General features: G+C 50.9%; 7 protein-coding genes across 7 annotated transcripts; 2 read left to right on the forward strand and 5 right to left on the reverse strand.

The window, feature by feature from the left end:
- Positions 1 to 29: 29 nt before the first annotated feature.
- On the reverse strand, positions 30 to 1,154 carry B0I36DRAFT_231529 (ankyrin repeat-containing domain protein; the record flags this gene model as incomplete). The annotated part of the gene is made up of 3 exons (XM_046149135.1): positions 30 to 131; positions 201 to 666; positions 940 to 1,154. Coding segments are annotated over 3 exons (783 nt in total), but the record flags the coding sequence as incomplete, so codon positions are not given.
- A 6,723-nt stretch (positions 1,155 to 7,877) lies between these two features.
- On the forward strand, positions 7,878 to 8,795 carry B0I36DRAFT_356356 (uncharacterized protein; the record flags this gene model as incomplete). Its single annotated transcript, XM_046157613.1, has 3 exons — positions 7,878 to 7,992; positions 8,259 to 8,360; positions 8,521 to 8,795. The coding sequence occupies 3 exons, from the start codon at positions 7,878 to 7,880 to the stop codon at positions 8,793 to 8,795; spliced, it is 492 nt and encodes a 163-aa protein (XP_046004661.1).
- Positions 8,796 to 11,073: 2,278 nt separating this feature from the next.
- On the reverse strand, positions 11,074 to 11,885 carry B0I36DRAFT_400399 (uncharacterized protein). The gene is made up of 2 exons (XM_046161671.1): positions 11,711 to 11,885; positions 11,074 to 11,629 (listed from the first exon to the last, which is right to left on the reverse strand). Exons 1-2 carry the CDS (start codon positions 11,878 to 11,880, stop codon positions 11,488 to 11,490), a joined length of 312 nt encoding a protein of 103 aa, XP_046004662.1. The 5' UTR covers positions 11,881 to 11,885; the 3' UTR covers positions 11,074 to 11,487.
- A 4,562-nt stretch (positions 11,886 to 16,447) lies between these two features.
- Positions 16,448 to 17,185, forward strand: B0I36DRAFT_400407 (uncharacterized protein; the record flags this gene model as incomplete). Its single annotated transcript, XM_046161672.1, has 1 exon — positions 16,448 to 17,185. One exon carries the CDS (start codon positions 16,448 to 16,450, stop codon positions 17,183 to 17,185), a length of 738 nt encoding a protein of 245 aa, XP_046004663.1.
- Positions 17,186 to 17,852: 667 nt separating this feature from the next.
- B0I36DRAFT_356358 (uncharacterized protein) lies at positions 17,853 to 18,525 on the reverse strand (the record flags this gene model as incomplete). Its single annotated transcript, XM_046157614.1, has 3 exons — positions 17,853 to 17,858; positions 18,014 to 18,427; positions 18,490 to 18,525. 3 exons carry the CDS (start codon positions 18,523 to 18,525, stop codon positions 17,853 to 17,855), a joined length of 456 nt encoding a protein of 151 aa, XP_046004664.1.
- Positions 18,526 to 20,860: 2,335 nt separating this feature from the next.
- On the reverse strand, positions 20,861 to 21,343 carry B0I36DRAFT_210348 (uncharacterized protein; the record flags this gene model as incomplete). The annotated part of the gene is made up of 1 exon (XM_046148901.1): positions 20,861 to 21,343. A coding segment is annotated over one exon (483 nt), but the record flags the coding sequence as incomplete, so codon positions are not given.
- A 984-nt stretch (positions 21,344 to 22,327) lies between these two features.
- On the reverse strand, positions 22,328 to 22,789 carry B0I36DRAFT_356360 (uncharacterized protein; the record flags this gene model as incomplete). The annotated part of the gene is made up of 1 exon (XM_046157615.1): positions 22,328 to 22,789. One exon carries the CDS (start codon positions 22,787 to 22,789, stop codon positions 22,328 to 22,330), a length of 462 nt encoding a protein of 153 aa, XP_046004666.1.
- Between the last annotated feature and the right edge of the window lie 1,216 nt (positions 22,790 to 24,005).

Consider the following 24,005-nt stretch of genomic DNA (forward strand, 5'->3'; position numbering starts at 1 on the left):
AGCATTGCCGGATCTAGCTGCCGCGCCAGCTGAACATCCGCCCCTGCCTCGAGAAGTGCTTGAACAATGTCGAGAGAGCCATCACGCACAGCAGCGTTAAGTGGTGTCCCGCTTTGGGGGGTTGATAAGGGCTCCGATGTCCCTTCCTCCCCCGAACTGACTGTTGCACCACCCATGGAGTCCACACGCGAGTAGACAACATCGACCGCAGCGCCATTGTCAAGCAGGAGGCGGACATCCTCACAGACCTCTGATTCCACCGCCCATACGAGCGGGGTTCTGCCTAATCTGTCTTTCGTTTCGAGAACTGCTCCAAGTTCGAGCAGGCGGGCTGAGATGCCGCGCATAACACTCCCAGCGGCAAGAGCCAGGGCACTTGTGCCATAAGAATCCACCGTCTCCACGGCCACGCCACTGTCGAGAAGCAGGTGCGTCACCCACCGGCGATCAAGGGAGATGGCCTTGAGGAGGGGGTCTCTCCCATCCTTGTCCCTGGCGGTCAGGCTCGCGCCTCTGGCCACAAGAATCTGCACCACTTCGTCCTGCTTGTTCTCAATGGCGTGCAGTAGAGGCGTCTCGAGCTGGCCGGGCAATGTGGCCTCCAGAGACGCACCAAAGTCCAGCAGCTTCCACACGGCTGGAGCATTGTGACGCCCGACAGTCTGGCTCCCTGCCCGGCGCAGCAAGGGAGTCGAGCCATCGGTGGATTTCGTGTCGGGATCTGCGCCGAGTGCGAGTATCGCATCGATGACGGGAGCGGTGCCGGTGGAGAGCAGGTCGTGTAGCAACTCGGTGGGCAAAGTGAGCTGCGCCTCCGCGCTGTCACTGGCTCTACCATCCGGCGATCCGCTCATCGTAGAAGAAAGGAGCAGCTTAAATAAAGCAAGTGGTTCTTGCGCCTTGGCGCCCCGATTAAGGGCTAGTGTAGAGGCAATCGACAGCGAGCACCGCTTGCCCTGGTAGTCGATGGCCAGCGGATCAGCACCGGCTTCCAGCAAGAGCTTCGCTATGGCGAGATGGTTGTTCCCAGTCGCTACGCATAACGGCGTCAAGCCCTGGATGTCTCTCGAATCCACGCGGGCTCCGTAGCTCAGCAGCAGGCGGGCCATGTCCTCGTTGCCCACCTCTGCCGCCTTGTGTAGGGCAGATGATCCAATCGCGTTGCGCAGATGGACCAGCTTTGATGCGAATTGCGGTTGTGACTCGTCACACGGATGCCGTCGCACTAAAGAGGGATTCCAGTCTCTGCGCTCCTGTTCGAGCAGCAGCCGCGCAATATCCAGGCTCCCCTCGGACGCGGCGTGTGTGAGCGTCGTCTGGTTGTACACCAGAGAGCCAGGATATGCCCCATGCTCCAGGAGCAGCTTCACCATGGCGACGTCTTTGTTGAACACTGCTGCCGCAAGCGGCGTCGTATTGCGCTGGCCGCGCATCACGATGGCGTCCTCCGTGTGCTCGTTTGGGTCCGCACCGAACGCGAGGGCCCGTCGTGCTGGCTCGAGAAGTCCCAGCCGAGCTGCCCACCACAGCGGTGCCGCTCCGGCCGGGCCGTACCGCACGTGTCTTGCATAAGCGAAATCTGTGACGGCTGTGTGTATGAACCGACTCGCACATGCTAGGCCGCAGAGGACGTCCCGGGTCGATAGGTAGCCGGCGATTTGTACCAAGAGTTCGAGTGGCAATCGCGAGAGTGTTGCCGGAGATGACATGTCTTGAAAGTTGCAGACCACGCCTGACATGGGACCGGGCCCTTGAGGCATGTTTATTGGCTGGCCTGGTCGATTTTTGTGGTGGAACTGAGATGGTTCGTACAGTCTGTAAAGCTGTTGATGGTCGATGACTTTGATGAGATCTTTGGATTGATGAGGCAGGAGCCGGGGCAAGGCTTGAGCGACCTCTCTGTGAATCTGTTATCTTGAAGATGCACCGTAGCGGTTGCTGACATCGCTGCTGGCGGCACACTCGGAAACCAGCCAACATGTCAGCAAGGCAGGCATCCCCGGCTCCACCAAAGCTGAGGTGAGCAGACGTGCCCCATCCCATACAGTCCCCAGGCAGTTCCACTAGGCAGTCAAGGGTCAGATGCGGGATGTGCTTAGCTGCAAATTAAACTCGGCGTGCATGCCGGGAGACTTATGGGCATCGACATTGGCAAACGTGCCCCGCATGATTTTGATGCGTTGTGTGAAAGCTTCGGCAGTGTCAGCAGGGGAGAGGGGCATGGCAGTCGCGACCCCGTTAGTAAAGTAGTCGCTGTCGAAGCATTGGTTCGATGATAGCGTTGACCGGATGGTCCCCATGAGTTCAACACTCGGCGACGATACTCACCCCCCCCTACCCCCCACCCCCCCAGCGCCTTCATCACGACAGCAACTGACAAAGGCGGCCATCGCGGCCAGGACCAGGGCTGAGAATTGCATCTTGAATTTTGAAGGCGGCGTCGGTTGCAAGCGGCGTTGTCTGCCAGCCGGCCGGTTGTCCTCGCAGCTCACGCCACGCAGTTCACACTGGAAGAGCGGATCGGATGACTGACAACAGAGGTAGACGACATTAGCTACTGCGTGTAGAAGGGAGGAAAGCGTGGGAATTCGAAATTCTCCTGACTGAGACCCGAAAAACGTGGCGTGCTAGCGGCCAACATGGCGTGCTGAAACCAGCAGATCGTGGCTTGCTTGCGGGCGTCCCGTCTGGGCAGACAAGGCGGCACAAGGGGTGGAGGGGTCCAGACCACCAAGTGGGCATGAAAAAAGGTACAAAGCATTGTACTGGCCCATTCGTCTGGGGCCGAAAAACCCCTGAAGCGATGCCCATTCAGGGTTAGTCTAGGAATTATTATCTACAGGCCCTGACGGAGCAAGCCTTCAGGGTCATTCTGCAAGTGGGCGCTCAGCTTTTAGGGCTGCCGCTTCTGTCTATGTGTCCTACAGGGGCTTTCAATTCGCAAAGCGCTCATTCTTCGCTGCGTCCTCCCGGGACACATGCGCAGGTCAGCCCAGGGTACTCAGGCTCAGGCTAGTGCTGTGTCCGCGCTATCGGCCGAATGAGTCCAGTGAGCATTGGGATTCTGTCCCATCGAGCGTGGCCGATGCGGGATGAGAAGGACCCCGGTGACTGCTGATGCTCGGCTATGAACATCGTTCGTCTGCGATGTTTGCCTGTCTGCTTACTTGGAAGACGATCGCTATGCGCCAGAAGAGACAATAGCGCCCATTTGCCAACACCGCGCCAAATTTCTACGCATTTCCCACATTTCCAGCACGCGTTTCGGTGGGGAATCGCTTTGGTCGTGGCCATCCCCCCAGAATCACGGCCCAACCCCGCTGTCAATCACAGTCGATCATTTTGCTCTGTGATGGACCCTGAAGCTCCGTCTGCTCTGGACATGCAAGCTGTGGAACCGCGGACAAGGGCGGACGGCAGTCACATGTTTCTTACGTAATCACGATAAGGATACCACCGGTCGTGCATGAAATGCATGACCGTCGGGGCCGCCAAAGACTGACGGCCACCAACCAGCAGGAATGACCGTCGCCAGCAGTCAGGCATGACCATGCACGACCATCCCGAGAGGCATTGATGAAGGACAAATACATAGAATAAGGATCTCCTAGAACAGACTGTCACTGCCTTTGTACTTCAGCAATCAATCTAATTATCATTCCCACCCCTCACTTGAACTAGTCACTCAATTGACGAGAGTGATATCTCTTCCCAGACACGACAAACCCAAGTGAAGAACGATGTTCGACAGTTGTGATATTGCGCAAGCTTACCTACTTCCCAGAACAGTAATCCCGAAGCCCAGCGCCTTGGCTGACCCCAAGGGCTGGATCGTGACAATAAAGAGCTAGAATTAAGTCACTTCTATTTCACTATTAGCTGATAACTGTTAACGAAGAAACTAAGGGAAGTAAAGGAGTAATTTAGTATTAGGTTAAAGTGTCTCATCCAGTTGTGTATCTCACTCCCTTATAGAGTCTGTAAATAGAAAATGATTTACTAATAGATTCACGCGCGGAATGATACATAGACCCAGAACACCTGCAAGTGCGACCATGATAAGAATCACGAAGCGTCGTATCTTCAATGCCGCCTCAACGTATTCTTGCCATGCTAGTAGTCGAGTATAGCCATCACGGTGTCCCAGATGTTCGCGGTATGCGACAACAAGGTACAGTGATATGAAGAACCCGATGTGGTTTGCGGCAGTCTGCAACGACTATCTCATTGGTTTGGGTAAGTTAATTTTTTAAATATTATTGAACTCTGAATTAAAACACTCAACTGACTTTGTACAGCCTATTCATACCGATCTCGATTAATAGGTGTGGTCGTAAGCAACGCGCTGAAATGTGTAGTTCCGGATCTGCTGTCGTATATTGTTGCTACGATCGCAGGCATACTCGAACGTCCTCCTGGGCTACTGTGTGTTTCTTTATAGAATAATTTGCTCGAGCGACATCGTTTCTTCAGTTGGCCATTCCCTCATTCCACACAACCAATCAAAGCATCGACAATGGAACTTTAGGACTAGTCCAATGGCAATGACGGAGTAGCTATTTCCTGCAGCCGGCCACGCCCCCCCATCAGTGTCTTATGCGCCAAGCAAAGCCACAGTGATGTAAAGTTAGAACTGGGCCAATAACAATGGGTTCTAATGAGACAGGGTGGTGTGAGGTAGGCCACAACCTCGTATCTGCACACATCGTGGTCGTGGCGCAGCGACCAGTTTTCATTCGCACCAATCAAAACTTCGGTACAATCGTCCAATGGCATTGTAGGGAAAGATGTGGGGTTTGGGATTATCTGCAAATATCCAAACGACGAAACCTCCGGAATTTCTATGGCGTGCTGCCACCTTTCCCCGCATCGTTCAAGACTATCGTCGGCAACATGACTGAAGGTTGCCTAGACGCAGAGTCTGACGAGCGTGAGAGCCCTGACAGACGACATTCCCCGGATTTCTCAACTTCCTGGAGGATGGAGCTATATCATGCAAATTTGCACCTCGAGGAATCAACCACGGGCAGCTTCCGGCATGTGCTCGACCTTGACGATCCATGGCATGCACCATTTGATCTCCAACAACAGAATCTTCCACAATCACAGCAATGGCATTGTCATATGAACTCCAGATCAGGAGGCCTCACATCCAGTGATTCTAACCTTGATTTTGTATCAAATCCTTTGAATACAAACCTAGTCCACCAGCTCGACGCATCTTGCTTTCCCCCTTCAGCAAATTATCTGTTCCAAGCCACTCTACCCTCAGTCGAACCCTCACTCAACAACAGTGCATCGACAACAATTCCACCACAGCTGTTCTCTGATCCAGATCTACAAGACCACGCAATGAGAGGAAACATCTTGGGATTCGATCCGCTTCCCTTCGCACCTGCCCCATTGCCCCCTTACCAACAAGAATTTGTTGCAGAAAACGCCCTGGACGGTTCTTTCGCACCATTCAATGCTGGGATTATGTGTCCATCTGGGTCTCAACAATTACGCATTCCCATCTATCATTTTTCTCTGCCAGGAGAGGTTCCAATCCAAGGATTCGATATGGGTGGTGTAACTTGTAACACATCGATGCCTGCAAGAGATGCATGGTCGGAGACTGGCCTCTGGAGTGGACACACATGCGAAAACTGGAACCTTGAAGACCAAGGACTACAAAATGTTTTCACTACTCTACTGCCAAACAGTACCACGAATGAGCACTCAAGATTCGGTTAGTTCTCCATGCCGCAAGAAATGACAGTAACTTCGGTAGCGCCGTCCAAGTTCTAACGACTCTGCTAAACATGTCAACTACAGAACAACCCGAGGTCGCCGACGCCTTCCTGTTCGGCCAACCACCCGAATTATTTGGAGAATTCTCAATGGAATGTGTAACCAACAACAGCCTTGGCACACGCAAGCAAGCTACTCGGGACGCCCGCGTGATCCACGGTGAAGCTCATCCTACGACTTTTTTCTCACGACGTAATCGAAGGGAAGAATGGGCTTCGATGAAGCCCATCATCGAGGACCTATATTCCACAAAGGGCCGGAACTTAGAAGATGTTATGATCCATATGTATTTGATTTGGGGTTTTGAAGCCTCGTGCGTCTCATCCCTTTCGAAGATTATTTTATTGGATTCTAATCATAGTGCAGACCAAAGATGTACAAAGACAGACTTGGAAGATGGGGCCTATTCAAGAACAACTCGAAACGTCCAGCGAGCAAGAGACGAGAGACTAGCAACAAGAATCGAAGACCAGAGAGGCGAAAGCGCATGCAGATGAGCCAACCATTGCGACTCCAGAAAATACAAAAGCTCATGCAGGCATCGAACCCGATTCCAAGATACATGCGCAGCTCTGACGCATGCCATAAGATGGAAAAGATGCTTGATGCTGCAACTGTGGTTGTGCATGGTTGCTTCGGCAGCCATGGCTGGTCCTTCAACTCGACAAGATATATATACCCACCTGGACTCGAAAACAGCTCTGCACTATTTGTATCGATGTACTTATCGCTACCTGCGAAACTTTCCCGCGAAGTGGGTGAACAAACAAGATTCCGGATGTCACATCAAGAGCTTGTGCCCTCGTCCAGAACGAATGGAGGGGTATATACAAGCTCTGTGAGATAGCACATCGATTGCACCAAATATCTCAGCAAGTGGGCAGCCATCAGTTTATGGCTGAATTTCTTGGTTATCTAAGGCGTCAGTCGAACGTGAGTTCTCCATGGTGCCGCCCGATTTTGGAATTCATCGACACTTTGGGCGACATTGAGCCATCTTTAGTGCCCGAGACACTCCGCATATGCCATCTCAAGATAATAAATGCTCTAGGTGTGATTCTTGGGCCAGAGCATCCTGTTGTATTGACCAGTCTTTGTGGCCACTACAACACCTGGCCGATGGACAATTGTCCTATTTCAGTGGATGCGCCTAAGAATCGATTGCGTCAATCCGACAGAGACAATGGTCGCCTTTCCGACGAATCATTGAACCTTTTAGATTCGTTATCATATTGCGCATCGATTCAGACCAGTCAGCACCAACTTTGTCGGGAGTTATGTGCCGATCTGATTGATAGAGGAGAAGCAATATTCCGGCTCGAAACGACGCACAAATACACAGGGGGGGCACATCGAATCGAGCTAGGGAGGCGCAGACTATCGAGATTGCACAAGGAGTCGGGATCCTGGGATCTCTTTGCAAAAGAGTACGAAATAATCTCGGAATTTCTCCAGCAAGGGGATAAGAGATGCATTGAAGTAGGGATAAGTAATATCGACGTTGCTATATTGAAGCTGAAGAGCGTTGGGGAACCCTGGCATGCGGTAGGATTGGAACGCATGCAACAAGGCTTACTGGCTAGACTCGAAGAGCGCTATGAGCTGAGAGAAGACCGCGGTTTGGACAGGGAAGGCAGAAAATTAGCCAAAATGTTTGGAGAAATGGGACTGTAGCTAAAGTTATGATCTTCTTGAATCCATTTCTTCTCCGTTTACCAAACCCGCCTCCGTCCTCTAGAACCATCGCGACCTGAATGGAAACACCTCGATTTATAAGCAGCAGGGTCTATACCATTTATTTATTTATTTATTGCTTTAACGCCAGGAATCCATAGCGTAGCTGTGGCCCATCGGCTCCCGAGGGCCACTTTTGGCGTGCTGGGCTAGGACTTCCAACGTCTCATCTCTCGACGAGGCCGAGAGAGGCCGCTCGCCCATCCAACAAATCTAGCATACGCGCTGTTAAAAACAGTCCTTTTGAAGCTGCATCCTCCCTACGGCCGGTTGAGGGCAGTGCTCAGCATCTACATAGGACATAAACGTATCCTTTTGGGTCTTAATCCCACCTGTCTGTACGTACTGCCATGGAGGCTGGAGAGTTCGTGCAGAGCGGCAGAGCTTCGCAATGGGCAGCCCCTCGTCTCAGCCGGCTCGTGGGAACTAGAAAAGTAGGGCGAAGAGTAATGAAAGCAGACGAAGGTAACATTAGAAAACAAAGAAGAGAGAGGAGAGAGTAGCGAGGCGATATGATATGGTATCATATATAGGCGGAGCTGAGAGTATCACTCCCCGGCCTCTACGGTGCTGGGTCAAGTCGTTTGTAGAACCCTGTGACCTCGGAGAAGATCAGGAAGGCTTCAGGCTCCGATAAAAGATAGTCGAGGTAGAGAAGCCTCTGGTTGCCCTGCGGCCTTGGGATCGGCTTGTTTGGCCAGAGGCTATACTGCACTTCTACTCGCCTGCAGTGAATAACGTGCTCTGGGTCTTTCCAGTGTCCGCAGGCGCATTTGAGCTCCGCATCTGGGTGGTCGAACTTTCGGTGGTACCAGGCAAAGTCGCCGTGGCCGGTACGTATAGCAAGGTACTGGTGAAGGAGTTGTCTTGGGAGGACTGTGAGGGCCTTGCTCGGGGTTCTTGTAAAGTCGAGGCTCCCTCAAGCTCGCCCTGTTTAATGCAGCACATAAAACACCTATATTGAAACACAAGGATCACTACCGTTTGCATTAGCTCCGTGCACTTCGGAGGGCGCTTACCCAGGTTTCGCTACTGACACGTGCTTCGTGGGGCTCTCTGTGCCAGCAATCCATGAGGACGCGTGCTCGTTCAGCAGTCGACTGGCAAACTCATTAGCTATGGGCATCAAAGACCACTGGTGCTGTAAGGCCTCCTCAATGAAGGGACAGCTCCCCCGTCTGTCCGCTAATAGCTTTCATGATCATTCACTCGCACAGGAGGCAAGTTTTGCTTGCGCCACTTTCGGCGCAGCTACTTCTGGCACATAACGCTGCAGCCATAAGAAGAGGTGTCCACCACAATCAGTGTTTACGTGGCCCATTCTAACTGCAATTGCCACGCAGAAAAAAACTTGTGCTGTACAGTGGCGGCTGCCCCCGTCACAATAACTCGCCAGAAAGAACCAATAGCATACCGGCGTAGTCTCAGCCGTCCAAGCATGCTTGTGCATAACTGCAATCGCAACTGTCTTCCCCATGACGATTCAGCATCGCCTCGCGTAAGCTGGGCAAGGGCGTGGTGCACGGCAGCACATGATAATTTTACCGCACGCCCCCCGATCTCCTGGACACATATTAAAGATGATCGTGGTCCGAAATGAAATCTTCATACGGACCTGGGTACTAGGTGCATTGGTGAAGGCAACAAGATGTTATTGAGGTGTAGCTGTGGATAACCGTGCTTGCTCTCCCTAGCAGGCTCCGCAGCTAGTCATGATAATCGAGCTGCTGGCCCTCCATAATAAAGGATGGCTAGGTGGCTTAACTTGATTTGCACCCCACCACGCCCCTACCCCTCTTCTTCCCTCACATTTCTGATATCAAAACCTGCAATGAGGTGAAGCAAAGCGCCATGAACGAACCCGGCATTACGGTCCAAGATAACACATCCAGAGAGATCAGGACAAGACTCCTTTGCTGCATGACCCATAGCCACTCACCATCCCAACTTTCAATCAGGGCATGGACAGAGGGCTCTCCAGAATGGAAGCTGACTGGCTTCACCGACTTGACTCAGCTGTTCAAATTATTGTAGCAAGTCCAAAACCGCGATTTCGAGACAGCGAACTCCGCATGTGCGTCTTTCAGGAAATATTAATTCGCGGCATCCCACTACCAAAGTCTCTAAGCTTCAGAGAGTCTGATTTGACCTCGCCATTGCTTGCGACACAGTAGTATCGATGTGCACGCACGTTATGGTGGATCGCTCTGTGACTAAGCACACCGAAGAAAGACTCCACCAACGATTCTCTTCCAAGCTTAAAGACGACCTCGATAACTACGTGGAGACCTGCAAAGACGGTGCCTGTGATGTAGGTTGAGCCAGGCAAATGAACAGGATTATGCTACCCGTGGTGGTCTGGGCCAAGCGATTTTAGTAGCTCTGGGATTTATCTTAGACCTACTTCTTCGAAGGATGCAATACACGCAGTAACGACTGTCTTAAGGGTTGAAATACAGTCTCACATAACTTACATGCCATTAAACTCTCCGGCGGCAGCTAGTGTAGCAATACCTTAGGATTAGGCAGAGATACATCCTTCTCAAGAGAATGAGAACACATGCTCTTTTGTTTTCTACGAGCGACCCTCATATGCCTTGACCAATGCCGGATCGATGTCTTTCTTTTTCACCCAGCTGTTGGCTGAATCTGGGTACCCCTCCCACTTGACCAAGTACTCTATCGCTCTACCTCCCTTCCTCCGACTAATAAGATTCTCTACCGTATACTGGTTATCGTCATGGTCCATCGGTCCAGCTTCCGTCTCTCGGGATGGCTCTTGCATTTCCGCGAAATCCTCTTGAGACTGGACTCGAACTTCATCGAGCGGTTCCTTTGATGCTTGGTTAGGGAGTGACTCATCTTTTACAGTGCTCTCAAGAATGTCGTTTTGTGGTACCGTGACGTCTTCGTGTGGCCCACTTCGCGACCCGACTCTGATCGAGGCTCCAGTAACTTCGATGAAATGATATTCTGAAGTAAGAGAACATAGGGATGTTGGACGACTTCTCTTGCTCTTCAAGCAGTGTCTTCTTGCTCTCTTTTCCTCTTTCTGTTGTCCAGATCGGTCTGGTATTGTCTCAGCTGATAACCGTGAGTGTCCTCGAGGTGATAAAGTAGGTTTTGTAGTGAGGCTAATGGCGCTCTGTTCCGGTAATGTGGATGACTGTACCGGACTAAAAAACTGCTGTTCGCCTCTATGCTTCGGCGCTTAAAATAGCGGCGGAGGTGATTTTTCTATTTTGTAATGTAGGTGAATTGATGTAGTCGGGTCCTAGGGGGAATTCGCTCGTCCCTAAGATAGAATGGACAAAGTCCAGGCGTGGCGAGTATACCGTTGTGGAGGAGAGGATTATACTACTTCGGGATATCGTCTACACTTTTTAAGTGTGCTTGGTAATGCTCTTTCTATCCGACCTCCTCGGTAATCTAATGATGGTATAAAAAGTAAAACGTCGTCGAGCCCGATTGTTGCTTCTTGTAGTATTCGTGAACGTGTATCTAGTCGTGATTCTCTGGGCTTTGATGCTAATTGTACGTTTCTGGTTCTAATCCTCGCCGGAACTGGACCTCGCGCTTCTGTGTGTAAAGCGCTATTAGATCCGCAAGGGCGCTACGTCTAAGTGCGTTGCGTAGTTGAGTAGATTGGAATAGAGTTTTGGCGAGTCGATCTCTTTTAGGTATGAGGTAGCGTGTCCGGTTAAAATAGCTTCGGTAGTAGTAGAGCTCGGATGTCGCCTCCGGTGGTGTCGAAAGTTGCTGCTCTTGTAGCTCCCGATACGCCTCGGTCTCGAGTCTTCGTTTCATACGATATAATTCCTGTTTTTACTTTTTCGTTCTATCGTTATTCGTATACCCCTGCTGAAGTGCATGTAGCTTAGCCCGAAGCTCTTTGATAGGTTTCGAGTTTTCGAACTCGGCACGACTCTGCGCCGGAAGTGCCTGTAACATAACGGGGTTTTAGCGGATTGTTAGATCCTGGAATAGCTCTTGCATATCCGTGCGAGAGCGCCCTGTAAAGTATGTACCTTGGCCGTCTGCCGCTAGAGTTAATACGTAGTGATTATCGTAAGGGCCGTTGTCCTTATGCCTAGCATATATTCTGCGTTCCGCCTCCGTATGATGTTTTGCTAGTTGATAAGTCTTAGAAATCGCTATTCGTGCTCAAAGAAGGTCTCGGCACTTATAAATATGTAGTAGGCTGCCGGCCCTGAAGTCATGCGGGCGCGGCGGCTTAGCGTAGCCGGCCCGTATTCTAAGCTCCCTGATCCGGCGAGAGATCGGACCCGCTCGCTTAATACCTTTGCTGAATGCGCTAGGATAAAAGGGTTCATCCTTATACCTTTTCTCCATGGAATGATGGAAATGTTGTCCCCCGGATAAGGTCTCTTCGCAAAGAGCTTCTCAATCGTTTCACATCCCTGTAGTGCATTCCTCCTATGCCAATAAGCTTCTTACCCTGAAATGCAATCCCCGCTCTGTCCCTGGCCGACAGGTTGACTCGAAATATTCCCTAATTCTAGAGGATGAGGTGACATGAGCATTCAGACCTGCCCAGTTATAAACTCGCGTTAAAGGAGTCGCGTAAGAATGCTAGTCTTGTCCCCAACTCTGAGTAGTAAGGTGTCCGTAGTGCGAAGGGGCACCAAATCGTGTAGGCCGCTTCACCTTGGGTATTGGAAGTCTATCTGTAGGTCTGTTTTAATATACTGAAATAAATCAGGTAGTGTTAGTACTGGACCTTAAGTTGAAGGCGGGAGAGATCTCACGACTTACTTGTCGAACTGAAAGTGTGAGCTGTGGACCGAGGGGATTATCTGCACGATAGTAGACACGGCTCAAGGTTTTCCACGACGGTTCTCGAGACCAGGTCTTCGTTCCACCCCGGGATCAGGTCTCAAGCCCTCGATTCCCATTGCAACTTCTTTCATGAAGCTTTTCAGATGGATCAGGTCTCTCTCATTGGCTCCTTGATTGCGTCGTTTGTACCTGAGTCAATGTACTTAGCGCAAATATGAGGAAGCGTGCTGCTTGATATACGTACTCTTCCCACAAGCCCATAATCAGGTCTGCTTTACGTTGTTCGCCTTTGGTCAACACGCCGTGTACTATGTCGTTGTTTATTCCCGTCCAACATTTGTGTGCTCCCCTCTCTTGCGCAACACGATGATAGTCGGCAGCGCTTTTCTTCTTCCCCATTATCGCGAGTTCGATATTTACCGACTAAAGTTTTTCCGTTGGGGTTTGTCGATTGAGGTTTTATCGATTCAGGGTTACCGGTAGAAATTCGTTGTTTGAGGTTGGTGATGGACCAGAATCGATTTTTCCAACTGTACAGTATCGATACAAGGGCTGACCTAGAAGCTGCTGCATCGGAAATTCGAGGGAGGAGGGAACAGCTTGAGATAGTTTCCTTAACGATCCGATGTGGGAGTGACAATGAAAGCTAAGAATGATTGGGACCATTCGAATCCAAAAGTGGCTCTTTTATATTCTAATGCGGCATGAATGAGCTCAAGCTGAAGGCAGGCCCCAGCTTGCTCGTGCCTAGGCTCCAGCTGTTTTTGGCTGCATACAGTATACCATAGTATGCGTTATGACGGAATCTCTAGGTCCACAGGGCTTGTCCTCACAGATGTCGTCTATGTGTCGCTTGCCAGCGTCGCTACGCCTCAACGTGACGGCGAACTTGTTCGCAATCTCGTGCTATCGATTGAACTCCCCCAGCTCGCAGCCAAGGAACTGGGTTAGAACAGAATTCATAAAGTGAATAGTGGTACAATAAAGATCATTTTTCTGTCAGATTATCTATCCTGAGTAGGGAATAATGAGAACCATAAAACTACGTCGAATGAACTTCGCTAATATGCTCCTCAGTCTTATGCTGTGATCGACAGTGTATGCTCTATCGAATTTGAGAGAACTTGAAGTAAACGGGCCTAGAAATAACGGTACGGCTCAGTAAAACCAGTTCACGGATTTATTCTACATGGATCAGCTTGTAACAGGCTGTAAACCTGTAGACTGTTCCACAATTAGATAATGAGAGACGTCTACAAAATTTGAAATTCCCTATACGACGGGCATAAATTTATGCAATATGTAAATGATCATTGCGAGGCTCGATATGGTACTTGGATGCTTCCTAGTACCTTCTTGTGTATGCATAGTATAACGTAATCCACAAGTGACCCGCCAATACAAGTGACCCGCCAACTTTCCTCTCCCTCTCGTACAAGCTATCTTCTTTCCTCTTCTTCTCCACCAATAATTATGCCACAGCAATCAAACGAAGCCGACATTATTCTAGCGCTAAATGCGCTTCGATCAGACCCAAAATTAAGCGTACTTAAGGCTGCACAGATCTATAATGTACCTCGTACGACGCTCCGGGACCGACACCGTGGCGCACAGCGAAAACAAGACGTACGACCACCCTGCCAGAAATTAACTTCGTACGAAGAGGATAGCATCGTACGATACGTACTCGACCTAGATTCGCGTTCGTTTCCACCGCGGTTAAGTGGTGTTCGAGAAATGGCGGATCGACTCCTCCGCGTACGCGACGCGCCACGCGTCGGAACGAACTGGGCCTCGAACTTCGTACGACGACGACCTGAGCTCCGTACGCGTTTTAATCGAAGAATCGACTACCAGAGGGTCCTCTGCGAAGACCCGGACGCGTATCGCGCGTGGTTTAAGCTCGTACGAAACATAATCGCGAAATACGGGATCCACGATAACGATATCTACAACTTCGACGAAACGGGCTTCGCGATGGGCAAGATCTCCGCCGAAACTGTCGTTACGACCTCCGATCGACGCGGGAGGCCAAGAGCCGTACAACAAGGTAATCAGGAATGGGTTACAGTAATCCAGGGTATCGCGTCGTACGGCTATTCGATCCCACCATATATTATCCTCGCGGGGAAGGTCCACCTCGACTCCTGGACCGCGAATAGCCCTCTACCGGCCGACTGGGTAATCGCGCTTTCAGATAATGGCTGGACGACGAACGAGAGAGGTCTAGAATGGGTAAAACACTTCGATTTCCATACGAAGAGTCGTACGAAGGGTACCCACCGCCTCCTTATCCTCGATGGCCATGAGAGCCACCATTCCGTCGATTTCGAGCTCTACTGCAAGGAACAGAATATTGTCACGCTCTGTATGCCTGCTCATTCGTCACATAAACTCCAGCCTCTCGATGTTGGGTGTTTTGGACCTCTGAAACGGGCGTACGGTAAAGAAATCGAAGGTCTAATGCGGGCGCACGTAACCCACGTTTCAAAGGAGGACTTCCTCCCAGCCTTTTATAAGGCGTACGACGCTGCAATGACCAAATCAAACATCCAGGCAGGCTTCAGAGCGACAGGCCTAGTACCGTACGACCCGAATTATGTGATTTCGCAGCTAGATATGAAGTTTCATACGCCGACACCGCCAGGTTCCTCTGCTGGACTACCACCCCCATGGGTTTCAAAGACGCCGAACAACCCAATTGAGGCCGAATCGCAGACGAAGTATCTTGAAAATCGCATCGTACGACACCAGAATAGCTCTCCGTCGTCCATTATTGAGAGCCTACGGCAGCTGAGAAAAGGAGTCACAATGATGGTGCACGAGCAGACCCTTATGCGCCAAGACCTCGCCGAACTTCGAGATGCAAACGACCGCCTCAGCCGCCGTCGTCGTACGAAAAGAAAGCAGCTACAGAAAGGAGGGTCCCTCACGATTGATCAGGCAAAGGATTTGAAGGCTCAAATCGATGCGACGCAGCAGATAATAGCGGAAACGAGTCAGAATAGTGGTCGTACGAGGAGGCCCGAAACGCGCGCGCGACGATGTGGCGTCTGCGGCGAGCCCGGCCATAATGCTCGTACGTGTCAGAAAGTTGTATCTGCCTCTGAAGAAGAGGATTCTGAATAGTTTCAATTGATTTAAGGCGTTATGGTTGAATTCTCTTATATATTGTCGTACGGTTACCTGGTCGGTGGCTCACTTGCTTGTGTGGCTCACTTGCTTGTGGATTACGTTATAGGAACAGAGAACACCTGAATTCGTCTCAGAGAATGAGCTGTTAGACACGCTGTCGACCTCGACCTCGTTTTCCCGCTCCTCGTTTCTCCACCCGGCCCTTGGTGGTTGCTGGCTGCTTTAATCCGGTACCCCTTCCTTTCTCCTCCCCCCCCCCCCCCCCCCCCCCCGGCGGCCAGAATCTTCGCCTTCTTTTCCTCCCAGGCCCGAATCATCGCTTCATTGGCGAATTCCTTGGGTATGAAGCTACTTTTCCAAGCAACCAAGTACCCGTCAGCCTCTTCTCCGATAATTTTACCCTCCCATTCGTCGGGCAGTGTACTGTCGTCCATTGGTAGGTCGGGAGATACGCCCCCGTCCGAACGTGCCGAGTCGTGACTGTCGGCCGTTTGTCCGCAGGGATGAGGTGGTTCGTCGGGCGGGAGTTCAGGCGCATCCTGTGAGGAAGCGTTCGAGAAGCCGGTCGGCAAGGCGTTGGAGGTGGCATCCGTGGAAAGGCCTGCCGCGCCATTGGATGACTGCGCCGACGATATTGGAGAAAGAGTCAAAGCATAACTATCGTCCTTTCTGTTTTGGTAACCTGTATCACATTCCGTTTGTTACATGGTGCCGAGAACTTTGTCACAATTTGCGCGCTCAGAGGGTTTCTAATTATAGGAGCTCCACCTCTGCATCTACTAGTTTCTTTGTCTTGAATCTCTATAAAGTCTAGAGCTGAGCACACCTTTTTTGTCGTCATCGAAAATCACGACTGCAAGTAGGCGACTGTGAAGACGGTTACTCCAGCACCTACAACTAGTATTTATCTTTGCTGCGCCTCAACCATATCCCAAAATCTTTTACAACAACTAACATGCATTATATAACATCCTTCATCGCCGCCATGGCCGTAGTCCCAACCAATGTCTTTGCAAGACATCATTATAAACACCTGAGGACCACCAGCGGAGTCACCGTGGACCTGATCAATACCGACGGCAACATATTCTATCTTCAAGGCTTTTCTGCCACGCAACCTGTGACTCTGCAGCCTAGTGCTGACTGGGGTCACATTGGAAAAGTCCGCATCCAGGTTACTGCAGCTGCAGAGCAAGCCGCCTCGTCGGACCTTCAGGCTGACTTCCGATGCGAGCTTCGTGATGCTGGCCGGAACAACAACCGAATCATCGTCACGCGGGACAGTAGCATTGACTTCAACTTCGGAGTTGGCAAAGCTTGGAAACTTCAGCCTGGCGGGCCAGTCAAAGCATCCAACTTGCGCGTCACGTGCGATCCAGCACTGAGAAAGACAGAGCTCGATCGGCGTGATGATATCCGCGTAGCTCTGTCAAACAGTGCGCAGGAGTTTGAGCGCCAGCTTGATTTCTCGGACTCGGAGGGTCGAAAAGACCAGAGGCAATCGGTTGGTAGCATTTTCACGCATGTAGAGCTCTTCGTTGGCCCTGGGGTGGACAATCAGGCGCTCCGTTGCAAGGCATTAAACGGCGGGCAAGTCGTGCTGCTCAACCGAGGCGTCAACCTGAACAAGCAGACCTTTGGCGACGGGGGCAACGGGAGGTGGACGGTTGCTGGGGGGCCTACTGAGATCGACGAGATCATCTGTAGTCCGACATTCCGCTAGCGGAAGTCTAAGCACCGACAATCCTGCTCCTCTATTCTCTACTACACAACAGCCATTTCCCATAGTATAGATTCATTTGTATTGGCAATTGATAGGGGGGCATGACGAATTGATACGCGGGCATGACCCTTAGGGGGGCATGACTTTTTGTAACACTTGATTGGGCCAAATTTTCTAGATCCATAAATACTTCCGAACAAAGGCGGTGAAGCCAGCCCTCTTACCAAGCCCAGATTTCGTGACCGCAAATGCACCCGACCAACACTAACCCTTTAGAACAGGCATCAAAGAGAAGTATTGCTTTCGGTACTGTTAAGGAGAAGGTACTGATCCGGAATAGGCATGCGATGGGAAGTTCTCTGTATTCCAAAAGGTCGCTGTCGTACAAGACTAAAGTTACGTCATAACTTCTAAGCCACAGTTTCACCTTTCCTCCATGCTTAATCTTGGCATTAAATAGGTATCACTTGACCATGTTATCTGTTCCTAGTACTGTAGCCCTTACATCTAAGCTACTGGGGAGCTTCTTGATACCGCCGTTGTTTGTATTGGTAACCGTGACGAACTATTTTCTGCCCCTCTTTCCTGCCCGATAATGTATAAGCGTTCTTTCATCAGGTCCGCTTTCAGCTCTATGTAAGACCATTTCATCGCATAAGCGATCCACCTAATTCTATTGATGTTATGCAATATGCTGCCGAGAAGCCACTGATCGTGCGTACAATGCGTGTCTAGCATATGAAACACGGCAGCGGAATGCAGCAATCCCTTGTATGGACCTCCTTCGCGCAGGCCACTACAATTAACGCGTGTCGCTAGATCACGCACCTTGTGGTCCGTCCCATTCATCCATGGAACATAGGATGAGCCCATTCCCTGTAAATACAAGTATTCGCTCATCTCTAGAACCTCAGACGAGGTCAGCAGCGAGTCTCTCCGATTTTCCACAAGTTCACCAACACGCACAGCCAGCGGTATCCGGTAAGTACGCCAGAATCCTGTCAGCGCTGCATAGAGGATACCATTCCAGGATAACAACGAGTCCTTACTAAGGCGCTCCACTCTATCCAGCGCGTCGATCAGGTCATGTCCTTTATCCCACTGCGGCGACTGCGGCCGGTTGGATGCGTAGCGCGCAAGCATCTCTATGCTAGTCGTGTTGATCACAGGAAACCAACCGGATTGTTGTGCAGCCCAATCAGGAACGTTGCCGCCCATTTTCCAGTCGTCACATGTTATCCCCTGGAGCATGATGGGATGGAACTGCGACTCCACAGCGCAATAGGATGCTGGGCAAGCATTACCTTGCCGCGTTGGCGACGGCACAAGAGCAAGGACATTGACCGCACTGCTCGCGAGAAACATTGTAATGAACATTATGAATGGCATTCTCCCTATCTTCCCTATTTTCGTAGGTATGGGACTGGTGCTAGGTAGCGCAGCCCTGTTTACCCAGGGAGTGGCAGAGGAGAGAGAAAAGATGTCGGCCATACTCGACTTTCAAAGGGCACGCCGCGGTATTTATGATTGAAGTACAGTCTTTGACTGTGAATTTGGTCTTCGAATAAAGCTTGTCATTTGACTAAGGTCGTGTTTAGGAACGTGGTGCTGTGTCATAGTCAAATTCTGGCTAAAGCAAGAAACGGTGTATGGCTTTCCAACCTTAATTTGCGTCCAATATCCATGAACAAGTATCGTTGTCGCCAGCTCTGGCCGCTCAACATCTTGACCTTGGGCAGGGTTCGCCCCAGTCAACATTGCAGAGCACCGGCGACGAGGGTATTCCCAACTTCTCAGGTGGGAAAATCCCACTGCACACTGTGATTACATTGCTGATAAGCACACTCGGAAATGTTCCGCCCCTACATTCCTCCCGGCAGAAATTCTGGAGGCCAGCGATCTCTGAGCCGCGAACTTACCTATTTGACGGGCAGTACTTGCTATCCTTCCTCACTCGATAGTGCATCAGTGAGTGTTGAGCCCGGGTTGATAGCGCTAACTGGGGCAAGAATATTATGGGGGCTAAAAGTTGGTTTGGGCCGTCCAGAGATCACTGACTATTGCTTTGATGGTATGAATTTCTTATCAGTGAGATGAGCAAATGACTGACTGGATTAGTGTAATACAAACCGTCCTTCCCAGGAGGAGGGCGACCGAGGGGTATTTTTTGCTTGTCCGCAAGACGGAGGTGACACGTGGAATGTACTGCTCGTCTTCTTTCCTCACTCCGCGTTCTCTAAACCTCAGATTAATGGAGGCATAATGAGAGGAGATGAGAGTCCCGGAGCAGGATGGGAGTGGGGGCGGGTAGTCTACCGGATCTCCGTTCGTTCAGGACTCATGGAGTTTACAAGACGCTGCGCCAAAGAGATGTATATTGCCTGGTTCGTCATGGAAAGTACCTGTATTTGGCCATGTTTTAGGCATACCGCAGAGTTTTACCGACTTCGAGACCAAGTGATGTTTTACGCTAGCATTCAGGCTCTATGGAGGGGACCTTCCCTTGAGAGCACTCCGAGGCATCATCGAGGAGTGTGCTGGATAGATCACTGTGCGGCGCACAGAATGAAGGGAAGTGAAAATGAGAATTGGGCTATGCTTGTGGACCTGGAACCTGGAATCCCAGTTGAGAGAGGTAATCTGTTGGCTCCACAGGGTCATCACGCTATTCGGAGGCCTTAGCAGCTTTCGGTCTCATTCTTCCTTCAACGACAAGCTGATGATTCCCGTTTGCCGAGTCATCCAAACGAGCAGTCCCTTCATAGTTGCCAGTATCGCCCTCTCGCTGTCAAGGTTGAAACTCATGGACGTGATTCACACCATGGCCTTCCAGCATAATGTTTATGATACAGTAAGCAAGGGCGTCAGCTTAACCAGGAGTATGGAGTGTGCTTAAAGGTTACGAAGAAACCCCCTGCTCGTGAAAGCAGTGCGCCACGGAGGCAAATCCGCCTGACCTCCCCACAACATTTGGCTAGCTTCGTTTCGGAACATCGCGTTGATCTGTGGTGTTAGTGGGTCAAGTAAGTGGTAAGCACGGCAAGGTTCGGGAAGCGCGCGAGAACACCAGCGTCCGGCAAAATGTTACGTGATTCAGACACACCGAGGATTCTTGAAGTACATTGTGGAGCTTTGGACGCCAATTAATAGGTACATAATATGCTCCCTCCGACTCTCACGGGCAATTGATAAGTCTCACTATCTATTCCCATTCGTCTCCTTCTGTTATGTCTGCGGCCCAAAACCCGTGTTCTGTTCTTTTTCCCTTTCATAGATTGTGCCTTCTTCTGGAATTTGGACGATAGTACGGTTGTCCCTGGTGTCGCCGTAATTGCTTTTTATGCGAGCGCGGCGGGTCGCCGTGCTTCAATAAACCTCGTCAGCCCTCATAACCAAGTTTGTTGTCACAAATGCCTTACGAATGTCCAAATGTACTTGCGACTCCTCCGCTGAACGAGAACCACTGAGCTGACGAAGTTCGCTGTCTCTGGCATTTCCGAAAGGAATCGCTGTCCTACTCGAGTTCCTAATTGGCATCCCTGTTACGGTCATATCGATTCTGACCTCTGTTATCGAGGCGAGTCCAAGTTTCGAAGGCGGTTGGAGACCACAGACCTCGATAGGTGCCCAGCCATTGATTCGTCGGAACGGCTCACCTCTGTAGGGACTATCGTAGAAGTCTGCAAGCCAAGACCCAACCCTGTCTTTTAGCCACAATTGGTATGACGATTCGTGTGCGTTATCTACCTGGGGATGGCATATATCGATTCTCTTGACCAATGGCACTCCGTAGCACCCTGCAAGAACAGGGCCCTCGATACGTTGAAAGCTCGTGAGGTTTGACGGGTGGAACCGCTGGTTTGGTGGTGGCGTGAGGATTATGACATGCCCTTCTTGAGCAATGCACCATGCGAAGAGCGCAGAGGCACCCTTTATGTAAGCAGTCCATCCCGCGTTCGACTTCGGTCGTCTCAGGCAAGAATCGTGACGAGGATTTCTGAGGCGACCCATTGCTTTCGTCAGAGTGCGAAGTCCGTGCCGATTTGCCCATGCCTGTGCCACTTCTTCTCTCATGCCGCTCCAGAGTACTTGTGCATTCAATCTCCACCTAGGTCCGCGGAACTCGGAGAGAATGTCGATAGCCTCGTGAACCGTCAAGAATTCTAGCACGAGCGCGATGATTGCTTGCAAGCCTGTTGTGCATGGAGTAGCCGCTTCTGGGTTGAATGATGTTCCATGAAGAGCTTGTAACAGTTCCGTCCGCCGTTGACTATTTGCGCAAATACTCCGTAAATAGAATCTTGGAGGTCGAAGCAATGAGTAAAAAGTAGCCCAAGGAGCCACGCATGGAAATGGAGAACATGTTCCGCCAGGCAACTTATACCTCCCGTAGGAGCTTGGCATCATTGTGTGACAACTAAACAGCTTTGCTGACGCTGCGCAATGGATCGGGAAGAAGGGTGGCAAGGTTTCGCCTATGGGGTGACGTGGAATTGCTGCTGTCTATCTATACTTTCCACCAGAAAACTAACTTTGAGGGGTCAGCTGCGAGCTACTGATGCCTGAATTGTGGAAACTTTCTCTAGCCTCAATGGCAACCAAGAGTAGATATGTATCAGACCGTCCTGCTGTCCCGCGCTCTTCGACGAATTGGTGTAGCTACCTCTGCGCCTAGAGCATAGTTTTCCATATGCTGAGAGAAGATGGAATCTGGCAAAGAGGCCCACTGGACCGTTGTGTGAACACCGTCTCATCCCGTTTCAGCGCCAGGTTTAGGTCAGCGCCTTTGTCCAGCCATCAACGCGTTGACTGTAGTCCAGTACAAGGTGGGGTCGATGGCTCTGAGATTCCCTTCTATTTCCTCACAGCCGTGGTGTGGATGGTCGCACCAAGAACATCTTGCCTCTTGTGGTTATGTGCCGAGACAACCCTCGAATCCGCTCTGCATGTGTGTCAATAGTGTTTGAAACGATTCTCCCTTTGTGTCTTCGTTGAAGGCTTGTTGGCCGTAACTGAAGTCCGGTCCGTTTTCCGGCTTTTGGAAATACTCGTGCCGGAATCGACTCGTAAGGTTGTGTCCAGGTTCGCGGCGTCTTTCTTCTAGCTTCAGGTTTCGTAGAGGTACCCAGAGGATACGGTCACCTAACCTTTTCCACTCAGGGAGGTCATCTTTTTGCTTGAATTTATGGATGATCTTCTTGCATAAGGTGGTTTTCCCGACCCCGCTCTTCCTCGAATCAAGATTCGTCTGGGTTCTTTCATTTGACCGTTAGGGCTTTCGCGTTGTTCGAAGGTTGATTTTAGCTTAACATGTGTCGTCTTATCTGGAATCTCGACCTTCTGCCGAGTAAAAAGTGAGAATGGAGAGGTAGTTGCGGTTTCTTCGTGGGAACGATCTGGGTCTTGCCCGTCGTACCACTTCTTGCGGATCCAATCGTCTGCTTGCTTCAGTGGAGATCCTCCGCGGATCTTCTCTGTGATCTCTTTTATCTTGCGATCAACCTTTTTGGAGTCACTGCACTCTTTGTCGCGGAACTTGTTCATAAGGACGTGGCTCCGGTAGAGCGGTTCATCCTCCACAATCTGTACCGTAGCTGAATTCATGTCGACCAGCTAAGCTTGTCATTAACCTTGCAATAACGACGATCAAATCTGGCCCGCTCACCCATTCCACCCCTGCCCAGGTATCAACATTGACTACACCGAGACTGGTGTTCTCCGAAAATGAACAATCTTATCTTTCATGTCTGGCTAATCTTGTAGCGATCCAAGTCCAGTTCAAGCTGGCGCTGGAAGCTGCTTTGTCTGGCCTTTACTCTTCACACAATATGGTCTATTGTGGAAGTCTTCCAGACTACCCCGAAGACATTACAAGGACTGTAACACCTACTCTTACGTCCGATGAGGGCAAGGGAGATTTTGCGGATCAGCACTCATGTCTCAGTACAAGGTGCGCAGCTGCTTACGTTAGGCTGTGTGTGGTTAGCATATCAGTGGTGCTGTCGTCGTATAGGGCAAGTCCCGGTCAACTTTGACGCCTTTTGCGATCTATTGCCCAGCTGGGGCCTATTTCGTGGAGTGCCCTCACTGGTTCGCTTGATCTTCCAGGGCGATGATGCTCCCCAACTCAGTGTCGGCCGTTTCAGCCTCGCCCGTCCCACCAGAGTGGGTTGGTTCTTCGGTCTGGCTTTCAGTGCACTGCTCTATTCCCTGAGTTATGGGCGTTAAGACTTTTCACCCTCATCCTGCCCCTAATTTACATCGACATCTTTGTTGTCCTTCACTCCTAACACACGGCCTGGGCTGGCTCGTTCACCTCGTTGTCAGCGCCGTAACTTCTTGACGGCTACTTAGAGAAGCCGCAGCTCGGCGTGACCGCTGTCGTGCTTTGCTACGCTACGGCGTTCGCTCCTTCGATGCCAGCACCGTTCCTGCTCGCGTCCCCCTTCTGTTGCGCCGCACTGATCCTGAACTTCCTCTTATTCCGTCACATTGCCGGACGCATCGTGGAGCCCCTTTCAACAGACCACGACCTTCCAGCACCACCGGAAAACCGCATCTGTCAAGTGTGCCGTGCTACCATCTTCGGGGCTCTTGCACAGCAGAAAACAGTTCCCGCCCCCTATCAATTCACCGACATAGAACCCCGTCGTCATCACGCGAGAATACGATCGCTCCGACAGTCCGCCGAGAAAGGCTGTCGCATTTGCGGGATAGCCTGAAACCAGTTGGCCATAGCCAAGCCGAACCTGTCATCCCTGATGCCTTGGTATTACACTACGCGGTTTGAACTTTCAAGGGGCAAGATTATCATCCATCA

This window comes from Microdochium trichocladiopsis (genome assembly GCF_020744255.1).
Source record: "Microdochium trichocladiopsis strain MPI-CAGE-CH-0230 chromosome Unknown B0I36scaffold_15, whole genome shotgun sequence".
NCBI classification, from domain to species: domain Eukaryota; kingdom Fungi; phylum Ascomycota; class Sordariomycetes; order Xylariales; family Microdochiaceae; genus Microdochium; species Microdochium trichocladiopsis.